Consider the following 19,004-nt stretch of genomic DNA (forward strand, 5'->3'; position numbering starts at 1 on the left):
AGCCTTTCTGTTTCATTCCAATAACATTTCTTAGCATTTCTCTCCAGGTGAGTACATTTTGTTTTTAAGCTAAAAAAAGGCAACATGGCCTGCCATATATCATATTTATTATTAAATGGCTCAAAATTTTAATTGCATTTTTATGTTAAAAAGCAGCATGTATTACAGAAATCTGAGGTCACTTTTAAAGTTCAAGAGACTTTTCAGAACGGTAAAATGTATATAAACTTTAAAAGAAATGTCAATGTTCTATACAATTACTGTTAAAAATGAAATAGTTAAGGATAACATGTTTTGAAAATTAAAAAGGAAAAGGGAAATCAAAATTATATTGCTTTTCTGGTGTTATGTTGACATTGTTGTAATTTTACAAGGTTTGCTATATGTTAATTTTTTTCCTTTATTTTCTCTTCTTTTTACATAAAAAATGTTGCTGTATTCCACTATGTAATGGGCAATTAAGTATTAGAACCAGCTGTTTCATCTCTGAATCTTTTGCTTATCATTGCTGGGCAAGAAGCAATCTTCAGTGGGACAAAATGAGAGTTAGTGTTATAAAATAAAAATAAATCAGAGAAAGTGAAAGGCTTTTTGGGCAGACAAGTCTTAATGGATTAAGGATGAAAAGGGCCAAGGTTAGGGCCCAAGTTCATGAAAAAATTTATTCTGATTACATGATCTTATGGCTTCTGAAATAATTATTTAAGCATGTAACATATATAGTTTGGCTTCTCATTAAGGAGTAAAGAATCGAAAGTTCTTTAGCGGAGAGTTGAATAGAGTAAATGAATCTGGCATTTTAATAGAAAAATATTACTAGCACCTATGAGGTTTTCCATTTTATGTTGATTGGCTTGCCTCAACTCATTTTTGGTTGTTTGCTTTTTGGCTAGCACCTTCATGAATCAAAACTTTCCATATATGGATGTTATTCAGCATGTCCTTTGTGAGTAATGGTTACAGGTATAAGGTGCATACAGGTGGATGTGAAGAAGGCAGTGGAGGATAACAGGAAAATGGAAGAGAATGAGGAAATATATGGTCCTGTGGAAGGAACACTGGAATTAAGGTCAAAGTTCTCAGCTTTAAATTCATACTGCACCCTTCTAAGAGTAACTGTGGACAATTTCTTTAATCTTCTTTTGCGGTTCACTTTCTCCATCAGCCTGTAGGAGAATACAGGGTCGAAAAAAAAATGCTTGAGATGCTTGCCTCATAGGCTCCTACATCAGATGATGTGTGATGGTGGCTTGTAAGTGGGGACACATTATTTAGATATTAGGGGATATTTGCAAACAAGTGCTGCAAAATTTGGAGCTCCTAATACATATTCCAAAATGTCTAATAGTTTCTCTGAAACATAAACATTTATGGTGAAAAAAAACTTATGAAATCCTAGGTACAGTTTGGATGACTCAGTTTTAACAAAACATCAACTATTTCCTATGTACTTCCCCAAACGTAAGAGTTGACTACAAAATAAAATAACCTGTCTTTCTTCTTAGATTTCTATAAGAAACTTTCAATGTTGTTGATTTGTTCATTGGCTGATTTTACATGTTCTCATTTTCTTTTTATAAAGCATATGTAGGAAGAAAGAAACCTGAATTAAGATTTGTGCCTTCTTGTATAATTTTTGTTGTAGCAGGCATCAACTGCAGGCAAGGCTGAATCCAGGTTTTGGGGGCCTGAAACTTAATCAATGTGGAGGACCTCTTTGAGGAAAAGCTTGCAAAATTACAAATACAAAATTAGATATGAAAGTGGAATTTCATGTAGAATGAGAGAACAAATTAAAATAAATCACATCTCTTTTTCTTTGATCTTTTTAGGCTATTTATTAGAAATGCTTACATAAAAATGCTTCGAGATTACAAGCTGACTTTCCCTCCTCATGTGGAACTTTACAAACCCCAGCAATTCCTAGCAGCCACATGGGCTGGTACAAGGTTTTTCTGACCCTGGCTGTGAGGAAAATCTGTTAAGCTCCTTTTTTTCTTGTTTCTCTTCATTGGGGCTACCAAAGTACCCTACACAACTCTTTAAAAAGCATGAGAAGACACTTTTTGAAGGATTACAATCTTTTACCCCTTCAGTGTAACTGTTAAGTGTTATCAGGCAACGATCACCAAAGGGTTCTTCATATAGTGTTTTGTTTGTTTGTTTTTTGTTTTTGCCTATGAATTTTAATAAAATTTCCTAGAGGTTAGACAAGGAGGCTTTGAATGATCAATTGCTTTCTACCTCAAGGTGATTTGTATTTTGTTTTGTTTTCCAACTACCTTTCTTCCTTCCTCCTCAAGGCTGGTGCAGGCTTCATTTACTTATTTATTTTTAGTCTCTTTAATTTCATGGCGTATAGTAGTCATTCTCAAACTTGGCTGCACATCATCTGGAGAGCTTTCAGAACTACTCACGTGCAGTTACACTCCCAGAGATTATTATGTAATTAGTCTGGGGTGATTTTACCATGCAGCTAAAGTTGAGAACCATTGTCTAAGACCCCAACAATCTATATGTCCTTAAGATCGATCAAGTTGAGAACCATTGTCTAAGACCCCAACAATCTATATGTCCTTAAGATCGATCAAGTTGAGAACCATTGTCTAAGACCCCAACAATCTATATGTCCTTAAGATCGATCAAGTTGAGAACCATTGTCTAAGACCCCAACAATCTATATGTCCTTAAGATCGATCAAGTTGAGAACCATTGTCTAAGACCCCAACAATCTGTATGTCCTTAAGATCTATCTTTATTTTTTTAAAGGGGCAGAAATGGCTGAAAAATCTAGTGGTAAATATGCATATAAGGCCCATTAATTTGACACTGTTTTGTTTAAAAATAAGAAGGCTGCTGGGTTATTTTCAAATAGTGAAGATAATTGTTATCTTACTGAATAATTCTTAAAATCAATTTGGACATTGCAATATCCTCTTAACCACTGAAAACAGGCAGAATTTAGAGATTAACTTCATTCTGGTCTTTAGAGTTACTGACTTTTGTAACTTTATTCAAACTAGATGGCTCCATTTATCAGGCTAGAAGTTTCTGGTTTCTTAAGATTTCTTAAAACTTTATACTTGATGATCCCTTTACTTGAGGAGAGTCAGTGGCAGATCACAGAGTACAGAGCAGGGTAAACAGAAAAGAGAGGGCTGAAAGCTGTGCTATACAGTAGAACGGCTCTAGGATGGGGAAGGACAAATGGGAAAGTTGGTGCGAGGTACTGATTCTCAAGTCCAAGTCAGACACTCCACCAAGTTAGAGGATGTGAGCAAGTTTCTCTGTCATTCTGTGCAGGGAATGACAGTGTAAAGATTTACCTTCTGAAATAGATGTTACTTCAGTGATGGGACTAAGGTGAAGAGATCCCTTTTTAAGTGTTCTCAACAACCCAGCAACTGAGGTGTGATGCTGATCCGAGTGTTTTTATTAGACTTTTTGATGTGGGTAGATGTGTACAACCAGAGGGCATGTTTTTTTCCAGAATGAGGCAGGATTCTGTAGTGGCCGGGACTGAAGCAAAGGCCACATCCTTTTGTGAGTAACACAATCAATTTAGCATGTTGTGACCAGCACTTAAAAATAAATGAAATTTAATAGAACTGGTAGAAAGTGCTGTGGGGTAACTGCTGCTTCACAGAACTTAAATGGATCAACCTAGACTCAGAGTGTGTGGAATGAACTTCCAACTAAGCATACTTAAGAGAGAAGAAACCTAGAACAAAGGGAATCCTCACAGTAGCTTGGTACTTTTAGTTCTAGAATATCTGAACAAAAGCTAAGAGTTGTGAGTAGGGTAGTGGAAGGCTGGGGATTATTTCAAGTGCCTCCTCTGGGAGTTAGGAAGAAAACAGGCAAAGTATGGTATTTTGATAGAGTACTGTGGAAATAGGATGTCTTGGTAGAGAAAACAGTGCATCTTGGTATAAGAAAAAGTTTTACTGTTTCAAATATTAGTGAAGAATGAAGGTAGCCACTAAAGGAGGAAAAAATATATACCAGGATGTCCACATTTCTAAGAGGAAAAAGAATATATAGCAGCTTGATTAAACCAATCACACTAAGAAAATAGGTAACAATGTATGATAAATGATAAACATAAAACAAGATTTAAAAAGTAAAATAAATTATTTAAATCATTAAAAAAATGTTTAAGGCAATTCTTCTGTCAACCTAAAGAAAAGAACTGAGGCAAAATTAATATAACTTGAGAGTTTATTTGGGCCACATTTGAGGACTGCAGCCTGGGAGCATCGTTTCAAGTTGCCCTGAATATACACCCTGATTAACCACAGTTATAAGAAGGTTTTCAAAGGAAAAGAGGAGACAGTTCCTAAGTGGTTTACCAAAAATTTATGTTAAAATAACATAGGCTATTATTGGCTATACATTGTTCTTTGTATCACAGATTTCAGGAACATGAAGATAATGGGTGAGGCAGCTGCTCAGGACCAAAATTACTTTGAACAATGATCCCTGAACATGGGGAGAATGTGACTGAAGTACCTACTCTTGTCTCTCTGGACCTGATACATTTTGAATACCTCACACAGCTCAGAACACTCTGAGCTATTTTCCTTTTCTCGCTTCTGTTGAAAGGAAAAGGGACAATAAGCTAAATAAAAACAGAAACAAAAATTCCAGTTAAATACAGCTTATAAAAATAATTGAACAAAGTAATAAATTATGCCAGTAAAAAAGATATATCTGGCCAGGTGCAGTGGCTCATGCCTATAATCCCAGCACTTTGGGAGGCCGAGGAGGGCAGATCATGAGGTCAAGAGATGGAGACCATCCTGGCCAACATGGTAAAACCCCATCTCTATTAAAAATACAAAAATTAGCTGGGTATGGTGGTGTGCACCTGTAGTCCCAGCTACTCGGGAGGCTGAGGCAAGAGAATCACTTGAACTAGGGAGGCAGAGGTTGCAGTGAGCCGAGATCGTGCCACTGCACTCCAGCCTGACAAAAGATGGAGACTCCATCTTAAAATATATATATATATATATATATATATATATATATATATATCTCACTGTGTGTTATGGTCCAAAAAATTAATAGCCACTATTTTAGGTAGTTGGATGATTTCAACCTGAGTATTATGTACTTGGTTGGTTGATTCACTTTTTCTTTCATTTATTCAACAAATATTTATTAAAATCCTTAATGTTTTTCAAGTACTGGGGAAAATGTATGCATTACAAAGAAAATAAGAAAAACAGTTCCTGATTTCATGGTGTCTACATTCTAATGGAGTAGATAAGTAATAAACTATTTAGTAAGCCAAAAATAACTTCCTGCTATAATAAGAGTTCTGCGGGAAAGAGACGGGGTGCTTGCTATAGAATAACAGGAGGTGACATAATGTAGAAGGTGTGATCAGGGAAGGTTACTGAGAAAGTGACATTTAGTTGAATTCACTTCAACTTCTGTTGGATACAAGATTTGAATTTTCACATCTGATATTTTACTGCTAGTTTCCTGTTTCTCAACCTCAAACCTCACATAACATTTATAAAGGGAGTTATTTCATTTTCCTCTATAAAATGAGGATCTAATTTCTACAGAATTACAATGGGCTCATCCACTTAATTAAATTATTTGGAATCGAATTAGACTTATTGTATTTGCCTTTAAGTTTAAAAATACATCTGAATGTGAAGGGAAGGAAAAGAAACTCTAAAACAAATCTCTAAACCAGTCTTCTAAAAATAACATCAAAAACCCAAGTAATTAGCTAAATAGGCTTCATATTCAAAGAGAAATTACCAATTAACCTTCCCCTGGCCCCCTATGAGGAAAGACAGCGAGAGAGTTGAAGAGTGAGGAATTCCTGCAGTGGGAGGATCTGATCCATTTTGCGGGACGCCCTTGCTGAAGGCAATACTCACTTGAAAGAAAATCCCAGCCACTGATTCCACTTAAGTTTAGAACCTCTTAAGGGCTGAAAGGGAGAGCTTTGTTTGCTGAGAGAAAAACAATCAAGATGCGGAAGGAGTTGGCTAAGGAAAGTCTGCCCAGAGTCAGGTCTGTTTTCTGTCAGTAAGTTTGGGTTTGGCAATAGATATAACCAAGACAATTGTTTTATTTTGAGCTCAATGCTGGTGAGATGCAATACAAACATTGTCTAAGCTGTATAATCTTAATTTGCTGATAAAAGGAGGATGTTATGTTTGTGTTATCATCAAATGCCTTTCTGGAATTCAGACACTATGTGCCATACCGACTGCTTCTCCTTGGTAGGTTAGGCTGTCCTTACGTGACTTACAGAAGCAGCATATTTTTAAAAAATCCTTACCTGAAAATTGAAAATAGAAAACCAAAAGCTGAGTATTCTCTTTTCATTGCTCCCATAACACTATCTGTCCCTCTATTTTTGTATTTAGTGAATAGTTTTAACACTGCTTATAAATGTTTTCCTTTAGATTATGAACTCCTTGAGGGATCTTGTATTTTTCTTTCTTTCCTTTCTTTCTTTCTTCCTTTCTTTCCTTCCTTCCTTCCTTCCTTCCTCCTTCCTTCCTCCCCCTCCCTCCCTCTTCCCCTCTCTCTCCCCCTCCCCTCCTCTCACCTCCCCTCCCCTCCCCTCCCCTTCCCTTCCCTTTCTGTCTCATTCTATCACCCAGGCTGGATTGCAGTGGCACGATCTCACTGCAACCTCTGCCTCCCAGGTTCAAGCGATTCTCATGCCTCAGCCCCCGAGTAGCTGGGATTACAGGCACATGCTACCATGCCCAGCTAATTTTTGTATTTTCAGTAGAGTCGGGATTTTGCTATGTTGGCCATGCTGGTCTCGAACTCCTGGGCTCAGGGGTGATCCGCTTACCTCAGACTCCCAAAGTGCTGGGATTATAAGCATGAGCCACCGCACCCAGCCAGATCTTGTTTACCTTTGTAATATCAGTGCCAAACCATTTCTGACCTACTTAGACAATGCTGAATTTAAAACAAAATCGGGAATGCTTTACCAACCTTACTTAAAACATATAAACTCACTCCAGCTTGGGCTTTTGTCCCTTTCCCTGTGATAAAATTATGTTTGCCAGTGACTGCCATGGTCTTCAGTGGCCGATACTGTACCTATCATCAACGTTGTGCATGATTAGCTTTGCTTTCCTTCTGGGACAACATAATTTTTTGTTTTTCTCCCTTCCTCAACCACTGGAGTGCCTCAGGGCTCAGGCCTAGGATCCTTTCTTCATCAACACTGTCCACATGATCTTATTTACTCTCTTTGAATGTGGCATCCACATTTGTATTGAAACCCCAAGAGCTCCCCGTTAAACAGCAGTATCATCCTGCTAGTAGCTTTCACTTGGTTACATAACTGGGATCTCAATTGTACCTGGCCAACATCAAGTCCTGATTTTTCTCCCTCAAGCCAGTTTCTCTGCAAATCTTTTCCTTCTTTATAAATGGCAAGTCCACCCTTCCAGGGACTCAGGACCCCAAATTTGGAATGTCCTTCACTCCTTTGTCTGCTACCCCACATAGTGAATTTACTACAACAATCTAGTTGTCTCCTCCCTCAATATGTATTCAGAAACTGACCACTTTCCCCCACTGCTATTACTATTGTCCAAGCCAATGTAGTCTCTGATTTGGACTAAGATTTGAAGCCTGAGCATTTAATTACAAAGTTCATGTTCCTTTCACCTTTTCTAGGTGGTTTTCAAACCTGGCTGTACATTAGAATCTGCTGGGAAACTTTAAAAACAACTAATATCCAGGCATCAAATCACCTCAGATCCCCTGATGTAATTTGTCTGGTGTGGAGCCCAGGCATGGGTAATTTTTCTTATTTTGATAATCTGTGGGTGATTCAAAGGTATAGTTGGGATTGCGAACCACTGCCATGTCATGTTGAAGGTGTGGGTGGGGGTTGAAGTATATCATAATGTAATGTTTTAAAAGTGTGGTCTGCGAACCCCAAATATCTGAGACAGGTCTCAGTCAGTTTAGAAAGTTTATTTTGCCAGAGTTAAGTATGTGCACCTGTGACACAGCCTCAGGAGGTCCTGATAAGATGTGCCCAAGGTAGTAGGGGCACAGCTTGGTTTTATACATGATTTTAGGGAGCTAGGAGACATCCATTAATATATGTAAAATGTAGATTGGTTCCATCCAGGGGGCTTCCAGGTCATAGGTAGGTAAGAGACAAACGGTTGCATTCTTTTGAGTTTCTGATTAGCCTTTCCAAAGGCAGCAGTCAGATATGCATTTATCTCAGTGAGCAGAGGTATGACTTTGAAGTCTGTCTGTCCTTTGTCCACTAGGAAATTCCTTGTGAGGGAGGTGTGTAGCTTTTTTATTTAGTAGCTATCCTTCTTTTTTTTGTTTTGAGATGGAGTTTCACTCTTGTTGCCCAGGCTAGAGTGCAATGGCGCAATCTCAGCTCACTGCAACCTCCGCCTCCCAGGTTCAAGTGATTCTCCTGCCTCAGCCTCCTGAGTAGCTACAATTACAGGCACCTGCCACCATGCCTAGCTAGTTTTTCTGTATTTTTAGTAGAGACAGGGCTTCCCTATGTTGGCCAGCCTGGTCTCGAATTCCTGATCTCATGATCCACCCGCCTCGGCCTCCCAAAGTTCTGGGATTACAGGTGTGAGCCACCATGCTCGGCTGCTAGCTTTTTAAAGAATAAAATGGGAGGCAGATTTGCCCTAAGCAGTTCCCAGCTTGACTTTTCCCTTTGGCTTAGTAATTGTGGGGTCCCAAGATTGATTTTCCTTTCACAGGTCCAAGATCAACAGCATCAGTCTTCTCTGAGGACTTGCCACAATTGCAAAACCCTGAATTAGAGACTCAAGGCTTACGGTTTAACAACCCACATTTTAACAAGCCATCTAATGCACAGCCAAGTTTGAGAACCCTTAACATAGAGATTAAGGGCCTTGACTTTGGGTTGAAAAAGATCTAGGTTTTAAATGGACTTTCAACACTCGATAGCCATGCACACTAAATCAAGTAACTCAACGCCTCTAAGCCTCAATTTACCTAGATGTGAACAAAAGTAATGTTATTTACTGCTCTGAAAAATAATGAGATAGTTAATGTAAATCACTTGGCCCATACCAATTGTTCAACAAATAGTAATGAATACTAAGGGGCATTTTGGAAAGAGTAATGAGTCAGAATCTGAGCCTATAAGTAAGCCTATTTTTAAAGATCTGGGGAAGATAGTTATGGGAATATGAAGTAGGTAATCTGAGAATTGTATGAGTATATTATGCTTTAGAAGACACTCAACAGCTAATATTGAAAAATGGACAAAAATGTCCAGCCTATGGAATACTTAAAGAGCTGGTTTCCTCAACAGAATTGGAACTAACTCATGCATATTGTTGGACATATAATAGTTATATAACTAATAGTTATACTAACATTTCCTACTTTTTCATTTTGTTAGATAAAGATATTGCTGACTTGCTTTTAGGGTCAGCTGTTTAAATACTCTTTGGATGTTTAGATAATAGATTTGGTCATGCAAAGTACTGATGGCAAATGGGTTGGATTTGAACTTTGGGCTTAAGTAAACTTCCTTTTTGAGCCAGGCCTCACTTCCTCCTTTTCTCCCTTAGAGATCCGGAGTCTAAAAGCATTTGTATGTGGCCAACAGGAGGAAGGCATCTGTTGAGAGAATGAAAGGATTCCTGAGATTTTAAATCAGATTCACCTGTTTATTCTGGCATTTTTCTTTTGCGGTTTAGTGACAAAGGACTTTGTATGTGTATGTATGTGTGTGCACATGTGTGCATCTTTAAGATATCCTTACAAGGTTACCAAATATTATTATCTGTTTTAAATTACTTAGAATGACTGCATGTTATATCTATCTATCTATCTATCTATCATCTATCTATCTATCATCTATCTATCTATCATCTATCTATCATCTATCATCTATCTATCTATCATCTATCTATCATCTCTCTATCATCTATCTATCATCTATCTATCTATCATCTATCTATCTATCATCTATCTCTATCAATCGATCATCTATTAGTCTGTCTATTTATCTGTGTGTGTGTGTGTGTGTGTGTGTGTAAATTGTAAAATAGTAATGCCAGAAAATGGCCTTATAGTCTTTTAGGGTATTTGTAATTGGATTTACTATTACCACTGAAATTGTCATAAATTTGAGGAATGTGAGGTGTTGTACAAAAGAATTGAACTCAGGCTTGATTCCTTTGCTTCAGAAGATGCTTCAAGTAGATTAGATAAAATCCTGGAGGTGCTTGAAAAGTTTTGAAAAACAATGAGAATTTAAACTTGAAGATAGGTAGATAGAAATGAGAATTTAAACTTGGAGATGGGTAGATAGAAATGAGAATTTAAACTTGGAGATAGGTAGATGGAAAGAAGAATTCTTGGGCAAGATGGAAGTATTGATTTGAGAACATTTGCTGAAAAATGTGAGTGCAGGGGATATTGCATAATACACTGGCACATACACATGAAGAGAGTTCTCAGAAACATGGCACAGTGTTGGAGAGAAAATGCCAAAAATAATTTTCCCATTGATCTAAAAGTTCAGTTTTTGGTTTAATATTTCTCATGAATTTAGGATAAAAACAATTGATCTAACTAATTGGTTTATGTTTAAATATGACTTTAACAGGTATTCTATCAGGATGTAAAATTTTTATTCATGGAGTTTAGAATATGATCATGTCACTTATGTGAAAAAATAACAATCAGTGAATCAAAAGATATACTATAGTATAGCAAATTTTGAATTGTGGTTCAGGCATTGATTTCATTAAAATTTCTGTTATTGAAATGAAAAAATAACATAAGCAGATATACATTTGGATAGTCAAAAAGGGAGAGAATCTCAGTTTATGCATTTAAGCAGTTTTCAGTAATACGTTACTGCAAAGTTTGTAATACATTACTGCAAAGTTTATAATACCATGAATTCTAGATCAGTACTCTAAATGAGGCAATTAAACTTTCGTGTAAGTACTTGTGTCTTTCTTCTGAAAAAATACCGGTCACTAATTTTCTGTTTCATATTTGTTAAAAAGAAAGCTTTATAGTTTAATTTTACCCTGGTTAACCTTAACTTTTCAACAGATTATTGAAGATTTGTAAGACTATTTACTCTACTAATCCATAAAAAATGAGGTTACCATAGTAACTAGAACGTCTTTAATACTCTGCTTATGTAACCTCTGAGATTCAGAATAGTTTTTCATCTGAACTCCTATCAGCTACACTGATTTCAGATGCTCTATTGAACTTTGTACTATAAAGGGAAGTGCTTTCTTTACTGATTATGCAAGCCTGGGTATTTTTAAACAATTTGTTCATAATATAGTCCAAGTGCCTTGGATGTTTGGGAAATTTTAAAGGCAGAAATAATTTAAAAGCACTTTCAAAAGACTGTGGGAATAGCAAAGAGTGGTGGTGGAATATTTGTTTAAGTAACTGTGGACTTAAGAGTTTCAATTTTCAGAAATGCCTTGAAGTAAAAAGGATCAGTCGTTTGATGCATATGTTATTCTGAGAAATTCTTCTATAGGGAGATTACATCTTGTTATTGGGAGACTATCTTATTAACTCAGATCATGTAAAGAAACACAAATCTTGCTTACTTCCTAATAAGTTCTGCTACAAATAATATATACATGATTTTTGCAAGGAATGAGTGGAATTGAGGTTCTGGAAATTTAACACACTCTTCCTATGGCTCATTTTCATGGTGTTGCCTCTATTTGGAATGATTTCATCATTTCTGCGCACCTCCATCCCTAGCATGCCCCTAATATTTCTTGGTTTACTTTTATTTATTCTTTACATCTTATCTGAGATGTCATATTCTCTAGGAATATTGCTACGTTAAGACTTTTTATACATGCTTGTATAATACCTCTTGAAGATAGTTTCATGACTAATTATAATGGTTGCTTCACTTGTCTGTCACTCACTTGCTCAGGTGTCCTGAAGGAAAAGGCCAAGGTATTATGGCTTGGCCTTGGTGCTGTGGGCTTGAAGACCCATTTAGTGCCTTCATTCATAGTAGGTTTCCAATAAATATTATGTCCATTAGCTGTATTAGTTTCCTATGGCTGCCATAACAAAATACCACAAACTGGGAAGCTTAAAACAACAGAAATTTATTTTCTCCAGTTCTGGAGGCTAGGTGTCTGAAAAAAAAGGTGTTAGAGTTGGTTCCCACTGGAGGATTTCAGGGAGGATCTGTTCCATGCTTTTCTCCTAGCATCCTTGCAATTACTGGCAATCCTCGGTATCCCTTGGTTTGCAGTCATCACATCACTCTAATCAATCTCTGACTCTATCTTCATATAATGTTCTCCCCTGTGTCTTTGTCTGTCTCTTCTCTTCTCATAAGGACACCAGTTATGTTGGATTAGGTCCACCCTGTGACCTTATCTTAACTACGTCTCCAAAGACCCTATTTCCAAATAAGGTTACATATACAGGTATCAGAGTTTAGGATTTCAAGAAATCTTTTAGGGGACACAACGCAGCCTGCAACAGTAACAGTCTAGTGCATTTTGCCTTTAGGACTGGATTGATATACAATCTTAACCAGGGGCAGGTTAGTCACTAAGTTGCTAACTAGTTCATTGCTTAGTCATTTTACTTAACAGGATGACATTCACAGAATGAAAAGTACTTGGTCTGATTATTTGAATTGTCTTGACATCCAGACCTGATAATTCCTTAGATAATTTTATGTACTGATAGTGGTCTCTGTGATTCAGTCAGCAAATGTATGAACTAGTTTGCTATATGGATACAACTTCAGCAGTTCTAAAAAGGATAAATTTATTTGCAGCAATTTCAGAAAGAATTAGGCCCAAGGAACTGTGTCGTATTCAGGGTTGTTAATTCTTATGTGTAACTCAAATTCTCACATTTTTAATTTGGGTCATCTTTATTTGGCACCCACTGCAAGGCAGGGGGAGAGGAGGCAACAGAAAAGTTATTTCTTGACATTTAGAAACTAGTTGATTAACATGCAAATTCTATTCGAAGTAATACAAAATATACATCTATTATTTTTGGTTCATCAGATTGAGTTATTTTTAATTTTAATAAGATGCAACAATAATTAAGTGATTTAAAATATATAATTTAATAGTGAACTAGTTTTGCAGTAGCAATGATTGCCAGGTTGCTCACGAAGTTCCAGGTACAATATCGGCTACAAGATCCAACAGGCAGTAGGCAGAGAATGGGACCTGGAAACCAGCCCACATTGGTGACGACCAGAGAAGTTTTTAGATTTCCAGGGAGAGGATAGCAAATAAACTCGAACTGGCACTAGGCAAGAGAGGGATTTTTACACGTGTGTATGTGTTTGTGTATGTGTGTGTGTGTGTCTGTTTCCTTTTTAAATATTGTTTTAGGTTAAAAGGTTGATGTGGTTTGGGATCCAATTGGGTGTGAATGTGGACAGGTGGAAATATACATGAATGTTGATGGTCTGTATATTTAGTACATAAATGGATATTGCAGCTACTGGTAGATGCTTTGCAACTTCCGAAAGATATGTGTCTTAGTTCTCTAAGTTAATAAGACGTTAGTGTTTTAGAATATAAAAAATTATCACAAGGGGTTTTCTTGTTTTTATTATTCCACTAAGCCAGCAGGGGGAAGTCACACATTACTTTTTGGTGGGCTTCAGAAATATTTCTTCAGACTTTTTCTTAAAAAGGTCCATGCTCTTAGTAAAAAAAAAAGTAAATAATTTAAAATAGAGAGCTTGTAGTTACGATTCTCATAAGCATCAATTCTAAAAAAGCAGCCTGAAACTTTAAATTCTTTACCTTTTCTAAATGAAAAATAAACACCTCAGTATTCCTGGCAGAAAATATTAAATAATTACCTTGTTGTTGAGATATGAATAATGTTTCCAAATGGTTAATTTTATTTGTAACATCAGAAATGTAATCACTGAATTTAAATGACACTGCAAAAAGTAAAAGAGAATCTCTTCGTCAATATTTAGTGCTAGAAGTAAATTATTTTGATATATGCCACTGTATTCTTCATCTGGTTTTTTATTTTTTGCAGTTTAAAAACATCTGAGGAAGATAGAAAACATTTTATCTTTCAAGATACAAACAAGAATAGCTCTTTGCCAACAGAAAACATAATATGCGGACTCTATGGCTATTGTTTCTGAGAATATAAGAGATGATTACATCACATTGTGTATTCTGTAGGAAAAACACTGTAATGCTTATGTGGCTAATAATGGAATGATCTAAGTCAATATATTGTTCAGTTTTGAGTGACATAGAAGAATTACACTATTATTCTATGTATTTTGGTTTCTGCACTAAGTTAATCATGTTCACTGTTTCATAATCAATTATCATTCACTTATTTTGTAAAATTTTAGCATCTGCATTTAATGTTACTCTATTGTTTCTGTTTACTACAGCTGGTTGCAATAGACACAGATGACAATTTCAGAGCTATGTATAAAAGGTCACAAAAAGTAAACATTCAAAACAGAAACATCTTACTTCCAGAAAGTATAAAATTGATGTATGAGTAAGATGTCAAAAGTTATGAAAACTGGAATGTGTTCATCTCATTATATGTAAATGCATCTATTTGAAAAATGTGTTTTTTAAAGTAAATCATTAGGTAACATTTATCTTAAAAATCATAAATTCTCCATCATTATGATTGTTCTATGTTGCCAATTACATATAAATGTTAAATTGCAGAGAAAACAAATAGAAAATAATCATCACATATTTAAAAATTTGCAAAAATATAAAAAGTTATAAAAAAATTCAGGTCAAGAAGTAGAACAAAGGGCATAAAAATAGTACTTACTATAAAGACAAAACCATATAATTTATATAATACATATTTTATAGAATTTTAGTTATACTAGACACACACACACACACACACTAAACGCTAAAATGTGGAGTAAAAAATTTACAGTGGGAAGGCAGGCAGAACAAGGTGACAAGATAGCTATACCTCCAAATCTATATCCTCCATCACCAAGACTTATTTCAAAATGTTAAACCTAGAAGTGTATCCAGTAACCAGCCTTCAGAAGAATATTTTTTCCAAAGTGCTGTTGAATTAAAATCATAAATGGCTAATGGAATAGGAATGAAATAATTATTTTCTTTCATTTGCTGGAGAAAATACTGAGCTATGAGCTTTTCTTTTCACTACTGGGGTTAAAATTTTAAGCATTCTAGATAAGTAAATCTTTTTTCTAAAGATTTACATTCAGCAGCTGAATTTTAAAGCTGTGAGAACACAGCAGTTATATGTTAAGCCTAGTGCAAACCTGACCTAGATTATTTTCACTGACTAAAAATTATGAAAAATACCAATAATTTTATTGGCAAAAAGATACATAGAATAAGTAGTAATCTTAAGAACTAAACAAGGCATCCAGACATACTGAAAAATATGGGGCAAAGCAATTAGAGAAAAATTAGTCATTTTCTTCTAGATAGATTATATATTCTTATCAGTAAGGTTTATGACTATTATCTTTATTTCCCCACCTGCTCTTCCAGGAATAGCTGCATGTAATAGTTACTAAATACATATTTTTTAAATGATCAGGTTTCCTTTTAATTCATGTAACATTTAAATCTGTAAATGTAATCACAGAAAGTCACCTCATTTTTAGCTTTACTGATTGGAGATGAGGATTGATATTACGATAAGAGTGATACAACATATGGTAGACCTAAGTGCATGAATTTTGTATTCCCAGGTATCATTTAAATTTCCTGTCATTTTATGTTGTTATTTGTAATATCTTTGTGTTAACATGCCTCATGGTAATTTAGGAGCAGTGACACAGTCTTACTAAAAAAAATGCTAGGGCTCTTGGCTTAAAATGTTCACTTGCATTTAATATTACAGAAATTTACATGTTGGGATTAAGTGGCCTGAAAATGTAAGATAAAATGGAAGTAACGCAACCTACTGCAATAATATTGTGCCAATATTCAGGCAGGGCACAGAGGAAAAACGCAACAGGTTTTGAAACCAATCAAATTAATCACAGCCTAAGCTGGACAAGAGAGAGGGAACGATTGCTATTCATCAGATCATGCTGTGATGATGAAGGAAACAGATCTGATAATTTGATGACTGGGCTATAGATACAGAATTTTGGAAATCTTTCTCAAGTAACTAACTTCTGGGAATGTGTGCGGTATTTCTATGGCTTGGAAGTAGGAGTTGAATCGCTCTTATAACTCGTATGTTTTAAGGTGAGCAACCCAGACGCAACAAAAACTGTTCAAATATGAGATCGAGCAATAATTCATGATTCACAGACAACAATCAGGGAAAGGGAGCTAATAGTATGAAACTGATAAACAGAATATCAGAGTAGTAGCCCTTGAGTATTATGAGCCAGAGATCTATACATGCAATTATAGGCTCCCACTTTTCATTTTAATGTCATGTTAACCCCTTAAAACCTTTTATTTGTGTCCAATAGAATCAATGTACCTAATAGTCCTTCAACTCATAGACTCTACCTCAGGGTGGTAATTTGAGAGCCTGGGATGCCAGCTGAGGGAAGACATGGGAAGACAGCCAAGATCAGCACTGCCTTTCTGTCAGCCCCTACTTGATTTTCCTTGCATCAATGGAGCTATCTAAAGAAATTGCTAAATGGAGTGATGGATGTATTTGTTAATAATGTCTTTATCTATATAATGAAGTGATGGTTGGTACTCCTGGCCTCTGAGAATTTTTGAATCCAGATTTTATAAAATATATGTCTTGCATTACTGTGAGGCAGCAAGACAGTGTATCTCTTTGAAATAAAGGTGAACTTGACTAAAATTTCAGATCTAACATTTTCTAGCTGTATGACTTTGGACACCTCGCTTATTCTCTTTTCCTCACTTTCTTCATTTATAAAATGGAGATGTTACATGTCCATTTATATGGTTCATATAGCAAACACTTCGTATGGTTGCTGTAAAGAGAAAATGAAATCATCTATGTGAACTGCTTACTGGAATACTGACAGGTAGAAGATGCTTACTTATTAATAGCTGTTTCTATGGCCACAAGATGCTCTTAACTATCTAAAATCTTCATCATTTGGAAATGAATACTATTATTTAAACTTGGGAGCTATCAAATGCATTTCATATTTTCTGTTTGAAAAATATGATGTAAAATAAGTTAATACCAAGGAAATATTGGTAGTTCACAAAGTCATTTGCAATAGTCTTCCAAGACTGAATACTTTGGGGCACCAAATTATGTAAGGCTAGATAAGTACTTCTGCATTTTAATAAGTGAAGCTGATACTATAACTTTTTAAAGTAATGATGTATTTTCATGGCTCCTGTCTCTGTAAAAGCCAAGTGTTCAAAGAAATGCATTAAAAAATTAATGGATATACGAATGCTTTTGGTCTCCACTCTCTTCTTGCTATGACAGACAAAACAACAGATGAAAGGAGAGCTTATTATTTCAAAGAGATAATTCCTTAAGTTAAAATGGCAGTGTTTTCTTTCTTTCTTAGGATTTCCTTTTACAGGAAGGGTTAAACAACTATTATAGGTTGAATTTTGACCTCTTCAAATTCATATGATGAAGTCCTAACTCTCAGCATCTCAGAATGTGAACTAACTTAGAAGTATGGTTGTTGCAGATGTAATTAGTTAACATAAGGTCATATTGGAATACAGTGGGCCGCTAATCTGATAAGACTAGTGTTCTTTTTCTCTTTTTTTAGACGGAGCCTCTCTCTGTCGCCCAGGCTGAAGTGCAGTGGTGCGATCTGGGCTCACTTCAAGCTCCGCCTCCCGGGTTCCCGCCATTCTCCTGCCTCAGCCTCCGGAGTAGCTGGGACCACAGGTGCCGCCACCACGCCCAGGTAATTTTTTGTATTTTTAGTAGAGACGGGGTTACACCGTGTTAGCCAGGATGGTCTCGATCTCCTGACCTAGTGATCCGCCCACCTCGGCCTCCCAAAGTGCTGGGATTACAGGCGTGAGCCACCGCGCCCGGCCAAAGACTAGCGTTCTTATGAAAAGGGGAAATTTAGACACAGACATGCACAAAGAGAGAACACCATGTGACCACGAAGGCGGAGATGAGGGTGATGCGTCCAAAGGCCAAGGAATGCCGGTGGTGGCCAGCAAAGCACCAGAGGCCAGGAGAGAGGCATACAATGGATTCTCTCTCACAGCTCTAAGAAAGAATCAACCGTGCTGAAACCTTATCTTGAACTTCTATCCTCCAGAAGCGTGAGACAATAAAATTCCGTTGTTTAAACCACCAGTTTGTAGTACTGTGTTACAGTACCCCAATGAACTAACACCAGATAATTAATTGGAATATGAATTCTGGGGAACTGTGTATAAACTTGTATTCATCTTCACAGAGTTATTGCTATGAAATAAGTTACCACGATTAAGTAGCTTAAAAGAACACACATTTATTATCTGACAGTTTCTATAGGTCAAGAGCCCAGGCACAGGTTAGCTTGATTCTCTGTTCAGTTTCTCACAAGGCTGTGATCAAAGTGTTAGCCAGGCTACATTCTTGTTTGAAGGCTTGGAATAGGGAAGAATCTACTTCCACACCCATTCAGGTTGTTGGCAGAATTCTTTTCCTTGTGGTTGCATGACAGCTTCCTATTTTTTCCCCTAATTGTTGCCTGGGGACTAGTCTCTGCTCCTAAAGGCTATCTGCTGTTCCTTACTTGGTACCCGCTACACAGTCAGTTCACAACACTGGCTGTTCACTTTTTCAGGGTTCTCTTACTCCATTCTACTAAGTATAGGCATCCAGTGGAGCCTTATGTAATGTAAGGTGATGTTAGTAGCATCTCATCACCTTTGCCATATTATATTGGTGAGATAAATTCACAGGATTTTTTTTTTTTTAGACTGACGCTCGCTCTGTCGCCCAGGCTGGAGTGCAGTGGCACGATCTTGGCTCACTGCAAACTCTGCCTCCCGGGTTCAGGCCATTCTCCTGCCTCAGCC

At 36.5% G+C, this 19,004-nt stretch overlaps 1 protein-coding gene across 2 annotated transcripts in view; it reads left to right on the plus strand.

Annotated features, from left to right (window-relative positions):
• The window catches only part of LOC129058510 (uncharacterized protein C9orf85-like), an 81,700-nt gene that overhangs the window by 17,999 nt on the left and 44,697 nt on the right, over nt 1–19,004 (plus strand). For both annotated transcript variants that reach the window (XR_008523656.1, XM_054551666.2), the window contains exon 3: nt 17,747–17,887. Coding sequence is in view for 1 of the 2 variants with exons in the window: in XM_054551666.2 (XP_054407641.2) it covers nt 17,747–17,887 (141 nt within the window). In the remaining variant the exon portion in view is untranslated. The remainder of the gene's footprint in view (nt 1–17,746; nt 17,888–19,004) is intronic.

This window comes from Pongo abelii, chromosome 2 (genome assembly GCF_028885655.2).
Source record: "Pongo abelii isolate AG06213 chromosome 2, NHGRI_mPonAbe1-v2.0_pri, whole genome shotgun sequence".
Taxonomy (NCBI): Eukaryota; Metazoa; Chordata; class Mammalia; order Primates; family Hominidae; genus Pongo; species Pongo abelii.